Genomic DNA, 8,883 nt, shown 5'->3' on the forward strand with positions numbered 1-8,883 from the left:
TGAATTTGAGCCCCAGAGCCCGTGTTAAACGCGTATTTAACCCCTGGGAGCCCCAGGTCCTAGTGAGAGCCGGCCTCGAGGAACAAACTCAAGCTTAAGCTGTGGCTTTCAGGCACTGGCTCTCTCTTCCCTCCGGTATTTGTTCAGTTTCAGTTTCTCAGAACCAGAACGGCATAGGACTATTAGTCATACACATGCCTAGTAATTCCAATGCTGGGAAGTCCCCCCTGCTCACACACACACACTCCTGACCAAATGGTTTGCTAAGATAGGGCAGGCTGAGGCCACACAGAACAAATGAGTGTGTTGTGTAAGGACAGAGAAAGGAAAACAAAAACATGGAGCTCATGTTCATGCTTCAAGTAACATAGCTCAAACCCAATTCGGGCAAATCTGTGGAGAGCAAGTAAACCAACAGGATAACAAGAACAAGAAAATAATAGTCCTTTAAGCTGACAAATTACCTCACAAAACATTTTCATGAAGTCTTAACTTTGACCATTTTACAAAAGCCAAGGAACTTCTACAGTCCCCGGATTTTACAGAGCGAAGTGGAGGTGGGTGGAGCAGACATTATCACTTCCCACAGATCAGTCAGGGAGCCTGAGGCTAGAGGGCTACTCGCCCTTTTATGCCCTATGCCTGGAAGAGCCTTGGGCCTATGTGTAGCAGAGATAAATAAAGGGCGCCTTTGAGGCTCCCAGATTCTCCAGTCTGCAGCTGCCAGAAGCTGCGATGGAAAGTACGCTTTCTTTCTTTGGGTGGGCAAAGACCCATGTCACATGGACATCTAGGCATCTAGGTAGAGAAGTCATGAGAAACATTGTTTGCTTTTGTCCGAATATGCTTTTTCTTGGGACTGGAAAGATGTCTCACAGTGGTTAAGAGCACTTGCTGCTTTTGCAAAGACCTGGGTTCGGTTCCCATCACCTACATGGCCGCTGGCCACCCTCCGACGTTCTCTCCTGCCCTCTACAGGTACCAGGCTCACACGCGGAGCGCGTACATAAATGCAGGCAAAACGCATCCATCTACAAGAAAAACTTTATACAGCTTTTCCTTCGTGTCACCTGGTTTTTCTTAACAGACACTCGTAAAAAGTAATCTGGGCTGGAAGGGAACTTAAAAGGTCGCTGAACCGTGACAGCCAGCACACGGCGGCGGCAAACGCCATCTTCGCCCAGCTCCCACGCGGCGCCCGGCGCGCAGCCCTGACGTCACGGGGCGAGGGGGCGGGGACGGAGGCGGGGAAGCGGGGCCTCGCGAAGGGGCGGGGCGGGGGCGGGGTCTCGAGGCGGGGCGGGGCCGAGCCTCGCGGCGGGGCGGGGCGGTGGCCTCCCGGAGGGGTGGGGCAGGGCGCGGCGGGGGCGGTGTCCCGGCGGCCCGCGCTCCGCCCGGGGTCGGGCGTTTATAGCTCGGCGCTGGCCGGCCCCCGGCGGCTGCGGGGCGCGGGGTCGCGATGTCAGGGCTGCAGGCGGGTGCAGAGCAGCAGCGGCCGGAGGAGTCGAGCGCGCGGGCCTCGTCGCCCGCTCGCTTCGTGTTAGGACTGGACGTGGGCAGCACGGTGATCCGCTGCCACGTCTATGACCGGACGGCACGGGTGCGAGGCTCCAGCGCGCAGAAGGTGACTGGGAGCGGAGGGCGGGTCTGGGGCTCTGGCTGCACCCTCGCCCTTTCTGCACCCTTAGGGACTCAGGTCAATGTGGCCCGGTGCTGGCCACTCGCTTCCTGTCCCGGGAGACTCATCGCTCTGGCTTTACCTGGGTGGAACTGCATGTGTGTGAGTAGGCTGCGTGTATGTGGACAGAAGGTGGTTTGTGATTTGCTTGGTTTTTCTGCACTTCCTCATCGACCTTCCAACTCTTGTCTTCACACGTTTTAGTTCTTCAGGTTTTGATGGAATGTAAACTTAGTTTTCGGGTATGTCATTTAAAAACAATTCCTTGCATTTATTTATTATGTGTCTCTGTATGTGCTCACGTGCTATGGTGCACTTTTGGCGGTCAGAGGACAACTTTCTTGGGAATCCGTTTTCTCCTTCCACCATGTTGGTCCCTGGAATTGAACTCAGGTCGTCAGGCTCAGTAGAAATACTTTTGCCTGCCAGACCATCTTACTCGTCACTTTTGTGTTCCTAAAAGTGCTTGGTCCTCATATTAGCGTCTGACTTCCATGGATATCGGAGATACTGAACTAGTTTTGAAAGCTGAGTAGTCCATACTTCTTTCCAGCTTTGAGAATTCATAAAAATTTCTTCTAGCTTGAGAAACCTGCCAAGCCATTGGTTGGGTTTTGTTAGCAAAGCCTTAAACTGCCAATGATACTGGTCAAGAGCTAACACCCGTTTTAGTGAATTGTTGATTTCTATGTAATGGTCAATGCAGTTGATTTGGGATAGTGTTCTTATTTACTCCTTTCAGTACAGCAAGCATTATTTTATCCTCCTCCTCCTCTTCTTCTTCTTTTTTTTTTTTTTTTTTTGAGACAGGGTTTCTCTGTGTAACAGCTCTCAGACTGTCCTGGAACTCGATTTGTAGACCAAGCTGGCCTTAAACTCAAAGGTTCACCTGCCTCTGCCTCCTGGTGCTGGGATTAAAGGCGTGCACCACCACTGCCTGGCCAATACCAGCATTTTTTTAATGTTTAAAATTTTAGTGAAGGGTTGGGGATTTAGCTCAGTGGTCGAGTGCTTGCCAAGGCCGTACCTTAGGACTGAAGGTAGTGAAGATGAGAGACATCTAACCCCCTTCCCGACAGCACTGGACTCTTTGTCAGTGTGCTACCCTACTTCTCACTCTGTGGGTGTTTTTCATCTCAGCAATATCCCAGAAACCCATTGGCTAGAGTGAAAGTAAGCAGTGACTGCCCTGAGCGCATACTTTGAGGAACTAGACTTTTCGTGCATGGTTCTGTACTAGGAGGTGATTTGAGACGGCCTGCAGCAGCTTCCTCTCTAGCCAGCTGTGTAAGAGCATGGTCCCCCCACTTAGTCCGTCCCTGTTCCAACCTGAGAGGACAGACAAAAGGCAGACACTGAGCTCTTGTCTTATTGCAAGTCTTTATGGCAAACACAATGATACTTTGTAGTTTTTCTTATAATTCTAGTCACAAAGTACTTTTGCTTAAGCAGTGCATTTAAATTTTTTTTTAATTTAATGAATGAGTATTTGGATCAAAAAGGAGATAGCTCAGCAGGTAAAGATGATTGCACATTGCTCCTAAGCTTGACACCATTAATTGGATCCCTGGGAGGGACATTAAGAGAGGAGAGAACTGTATCCTGCAAGTTGTCCTCTGACCTCTGCCTTTAAGCTGTGGCACAAGCCCTTAATCCCAGCATTCAGGAGGCAGAAAGAAGCAGGTGGATCTAGGTGAGTTTAATGCAGAGGCAGGCAGATCTTTGAGTTCAAAGCCAGCCTGGTCTACAGAGCGAGTTCCAGGCCAACCAGGGCTACACAGTGAGACCCTGTTTGAAAATAAGATGAAGTAAAAATAGAATAAATGATATGCAGTTAATTAAAGTGCTAGGAATTCAGTTTACGTCATGGGTTATGTGACTTAGCCATATAATTTGTTTCTGTCTTCTTTTTTAATATTTATTTATTTTACATGCATTGGTGTTTTGCCTTCATTTATATCTGTGTGAGGGTGCCAGATCCTCTGGAACTGGAGTTACAGACAGTTATGAGCTGCCACGTGGGTACTGGGAATTGAACCCTGGTGTAGCTGAAGTTTTCCTGTGTGCTGCCCAGATCCAAATAAACACACAGAGGCTTCTATTAATTAAAACTGCTTGGCCATTAGCTCTGGCTAACTACTGACTAGCTCTTACACTTAAACTCAGCCCATTTCTGTTAATCTATATATCACCACGTGTTCTGTGGCTTTACCTGTGTGCCATTACATGCTGCTCTCTGGATGGCGGGCCTGTGTCTCCTGACTCAGCCCTCCTCTTCCCAGAATTCTCCTCGTCTGCTTATCCCGCCTATACTTCCTGCCTGGCTACAGGCTTTTTGTACACTGTACCGGTGTACAAAAGCATTATTCCACAGCACCCGGGTCCTCTGGAAGAGCAGCCAGTGCTCTCAACTGCTGAGCTATCTCTCCAGCCCTGTGTCTGTCTTTTTAATGGAAGTCACACCCTTCTAATGCAATGGAAGGATTATTCCATTAAATCCATAAAATTCCATAAAATCTTAGTATAGGAGGATTTGATTCATATAGCCAAATGAGTCCTGTGAAAAAGAAATAAATCAAGAAGAGATCATCCTTTGGATACATGATCAGGACAGGCTCCCATGATCTTTAAGTTAAAATGGAAATCCAAACATGAACCTTTGCATTCAGTTTGTGTGAGGTGCCTCAGGAGACTCAGTAATATTTTCTTTTCTTTTTAATGGTGATGCTGGAGAACCCTACCCCACCCCCACAAGACCCTGCATGTCACATCCTCAACCCTAGTAGTTGTTTGTGTGTGTGTGTGTGTGTGTGTGTGTGTGTTTGTTTGTTTGTTTGTTTTAAAGCCTTTCTTGGGGCCATCAAGATGGATCAATGGGTGAGGTCGCTTGCTGACAAATCTGATGCCTTGAGATGGGATCCACATGGTAGAATGGCATGAGCTTTTGTCCACACACAGAGAATACTTTAAAAAAAAAAAAAAAAGGGCAGGGCAGTGGATGCGCACGCCTTTAATCCCAGCACTGGAGAGACAGAGCCAGGCAGATCTCTGTGAGTTTGAGGCCCTCCTGGTCTACAGAGTGAGATCCAGGACAGGCCCCAAAGCTATACAGAGAAACCCTGTCTCAGAAAAAAAAGAAGGGAAAAAAAAGTCTTTTTAACAGACCCATAATATTGGTGTTAAATCCTAGAACAATAGTCTATATTTGCAGCCCTCACATGTATGTTTGATACTTCGTTTTAGAAATTGGAGGAAATTTATCATGCTCCTCCCAATGGGACTGATGCTTCTGTGAAAACCCATAAAATGGGATGGGTGGAAGAGCAGGATAGAAAGTCCCAGCATGGAGGCATGGGGCCCTCCAGAACTGGAAAAAAAGACTCTCCCTTTTAATCAGCAGATGTTTTCTTAACTTGCACTGTTTTCTCCTGTTTGGGCTTAGACTTCCTCATAGGGGGCACGTTTCTCATGTTACACGTTTAGGGATCCAGTGGTTTGAGTTTGTTCCTAAGGATTAAGTGTGGAATCTTGGCAGCCAGTGTGGTGCTTTGGGAGCTGTAGAATCTGTAAGAGGTGGGTCCTAGGGAGAAATCATGAGCTCCCAAGGGAGCTGTCCTTAGAGGGGATTAAGGTACTTCCCTGAAACAGCAAGAATACAGCCAACACTGCTTTCCTATTCTTGCTTCCAGTCTCTTCCTCCTCCTCCTTTCTCTCCTCCTCCCTCCTCTTCCTCCCTCCTCCTTTCTCCTCTTCATCCCTCCTCCTTTCCCTTCTTTTTTCTCCTCTTTTCCCCTCCTCTTCCTTCCCCTTCCTCCTTCCCCCTCCTGTTTTTCCCTCTTCTGCTTTCCCCCTCCATCTCCTCCCCCTTCCCCCTCCACCTTCCTCCTCCTCCTCTTCTTCCTCCCTGCTCCCCCACTTTTGGTGACTTCAAACTCCTGTTCAAGACTCTCAAGTGCCCGGATCATAGGGGAATGCCACCATGCCTGGCTATTTCTTCTTTTTTGTATGTGCTCCTGGTAGAATGCTGTCTCCCTCCACCATGGTAAGATGCAGCCAAGGGAGCCCTTGCTGACCTAAGAGGGCTGTGTGATCTTGAACTGTCAGCCTCTAAAACTGAACTATAAAACCCTCCGGTGTTTTGTTATAGCAAGGGAAAACAGAGACAGCATGAGCTGTCCAGATTGGTGCAGTGTAGGGATGGACTCTTCAAGTCCCACCATTACGTCTAAAGGTTTGGAGGCTTGAAGCAAGGTTACCTACGTGAAGTTGTTTTGAGGGAGGAATTGTTTGCTGCAGTTGAAACATTCTAACATAGTCAGAAAAGCCTTGCAGAGTTACTCGGTGGGAGGGGAGTAGGTTTTGTTGAACCTGCTTCTGAAAAACACAATAGAGAATAGCAGATTTTCCCCCCACATGACCTCGTTACTTAAGTCACCTCCCCCCGGCTCCCCAGTTTTCTTTATTGTGACCACTTCTTCCGCGTTGGCAAGTTCCTTCAACTGGTACTCGGGTGGGTTGTCTGCTCGTTTTTCAGTACCGTGCTTTCCCGGGAACCCTGAACTCTGGCTAATGTCTTCTCCAGAGAGTAGACCTAGTGCCGGTTGCCTGGTGATGAGACGCAGTGGCGGGCCTGAGTGGCTTCAGGGAGCCTTACACAGACTTCACTCCAGCATCCTTGGTCTTCCAGGGCTCAGCCTTAGAATCTCCGCATTCTGCCATGGGCTGTTCTCTGAGAGTTTGGGTGACTGGCACACACACCCTTGGTCTCTGCAGTGCCTGTGAAGTCACAGGCACTCATAGATGCTGAGGGAAAAATGAACAGAGGAGACACCTGTGGGTGCTCCTGTTCTGGGGACAGAGGAGGGGCAATCTGACTTGGGTCTCAGAGAGCTTTACTTGGAGTGAAATGGGGAGAAGGGGTTGGCGGGAGTGCCAGCGTAATCCGAGCAGGGCATTGTCCCCTGTGCCAAGCCTTTGTCACCTGCCCATGCTCTGTTCACTTGTTAAATCCAGTCTGCTCCTGTTTGCCCTGGAACTCAAAACAGACCTCCTCCTGGGTGCTGGGATAACAGGTGTGTAGCCCATACCTGGTTTATCTTGGAGCTCTTTTTGATGTCTGTCTTTTAGCAGCCCTGAAAAGCAGCGGGGATACACGTATATATGTGTTCAAGTCATCAGTTAAACTTTAAGCTCTAGGCTCTTAAAGCACTTTTAAAGACTGTTTTTGTATTTTTATTTATGGGTATGTATGTTTGTGTGTGAGAGTGTGTGCCACATGCATGCCCGTGCCTGCAGAGGTAGAGCTGGACCTAAGGTGGTTGTGAGCCGCCTGACTTGGGTGCTGGGAGCTGAACTCAATGAGTCAGGAGGAGCGGCATGTGTTCTTAACCACCGAGCCACCTCTCTAGCCCCTTAAAGCGCTTGTATTTCTAGCCATTAGCTGAAATCAAATGAAGAGACTGAAAACAAAGGCAGGTTAGGCGCGGTGGCCCACCTAGCTAAGCACCAGGGGTGGGGGTCCAGCCTGAGCTACATTGCAAGTCCTCACCTGAGTGGAGGCTCTGGCTACAGTGCTGGCTGCTATGCGGCAGGGGCAGCCATTGTCATAGCCAGCCAGCGACAGTGGCGGAGACAGGCAGAGCCCTGGAGCTGAGGGGGGGCCGGGTGGGGGGAGGTCAGCCATTCTAGCTGAAACAGTGAGAGAACGAGGGCAGGTGGAAATGGGAGAGCAAGACACCTAATGGTGACCTCTGACCTCCACACGGGCACAGACATGCACACCCGCGCTGAAGTGCACCCACCCACACACCCGACAGCAAAAAGGAATGGGGGTTTTTTGTTTGTTTTGCTTTGTTTCTGTTTTTTGAGGATAAGGTTTCTCTGTGTAGCCCTGGCTGTCCTGGAACTTGCTTTGAATTTTTTTTAATTACCACCAAGTTAAAAAGTAAAATGGAGATTTTTTTTTTTTTTTGTATATGGTTCTATGGGTTTTTTTTTTTTTTTTTTTTGGTTTTTTTTGAGACAGGGTTTCTCTGTGTAGCTTTGCGCCTTTCCTGGAGCTCACTTGGTAGCCCAGGCTGGCCTCGAACTCACAGAGATCCGCCTGGCTCTGCCTCCCGAGTGCTGGGATTAAAGGCATGTGCCACCGACGCCCGGCTGGTTCTATGGGTTTTAGTACCTGTGAGACGAACCTAAAAATTCCTTCACACCCCACCGTGTAGTCTTCCTCCAAGTACCCACCTAGCTCTTTCTCCGTTACATCATTTTTGTCTTCTGAAGATGATCATGTAGAAGTTGAGTGTGGGTCTGGGGATGTCGCTCAGTGGATCCAGGGCTTGCCGTACAAGCGTGAGGGCTGGGTCCCCAGCACCCACGTTGATACTGGGTGAGCACGGCAGCGCACACACACACACACACACACACACACACACACACACACACGCCCCAGGATCCCAGTGCTTGGGTGGTGGGGGGTCTAATCGACTTGCTGAATAGACAAGTCCCAGATCAAATAAGAGCCTCTACCTCGTGGCCTTCTTGGATGGTTAATTGTCATCCTGACAGGATCTAGAATCTTCTGGGAGAGTGTCTCTCGATGATGCAAGGAGGCCACGAGGGATTCTCCTGAACAGGTTGGTGGATATGAGAGGACCGTCTTGACTGCAGGTGGGACCATTGCCTGGGCAGGGGAACCTGGGCTGTAGACAATGGGGAATGTGATCAGGGCACTGATGACTTTGTTCTTGACTGTGGATGCACTGGGACCAGCTGCTTGAAGCTCCTGCCTCCTTAACTTGCCCGACATGATGGACTGTACTCTTGAACTGTAGCCAGAATAAACCCTTTGTCCCTTGTTGCTCTAAGTTTTTTTTTTTTCTCTTAGAAGTTTTATTGTAACGTAAGGAAAGGGAAGCAGACAGAGATATGTAACCAGAGTAGGCCCTGAGAAAGGGTTGTCCTTCAGTTGCTTGTTTTGTTTTGTTTTGTTTTTTGAGAAAAGGTTTCTCTGTGTAGTTTTGGTGCCTGTCCTGGATCTCGCTCTCTAGACCAGGCTGTCCTCGAACTCACAGAGATCTGCCTGGCTCTGCCTCCCAAATATTGGGACTAATGGTGTGTGCCACCACCGCCCGGCTCAGTTGGCTTTTATCAGAGCATCTTATCATAGCAAGAGATAAGGAACTAAGACATTTCCATCCATACATGCA

General features: G+C 49.0%; 1 protein-coding gene across 1 annotated transcript in view; it reads left to right on the plus strand.

Moving 5' to 3' along the window:
• Positions 1 to 1,374: 1,374 nt before the first annotated feature.
• Gk5 (glycerol kinase 5) overlaps positions 1,375 to 8,883 on the plus strand; it is a 66,738-nt gene continuing 59,229 nt past the window's right edge. The window contains exon 1 of the mRNA XM_076576840.1: positions 1,375 to 1,624. Within this exon, the coding sequence (XP_076432955.1) occupies positions 1,460 to 1,624 (165 nt within the window). The 5' untranslated portion in view covers positions 1,375 to 1,459. The remainder of the gene's footprint in view (positions 1,625 to 8,883) is intronic.

Source organism: Peromyscus maniculatus, chromosome 7 (assembly GCF_049852395.1).
Source record: "Peromyscus maniculatus bairdii isolate BWxNUB_F1_BW_parent chromosome 7, HU_Pman_BW_mat_3.1, whole genome shotgun sequence".
Lineage (NCBI taxonomy): Eukaryota > Metazoa > Chordata > Mammalia > Rodentia > Cricetidae > Peromyscus > Peromyscus maniculatus.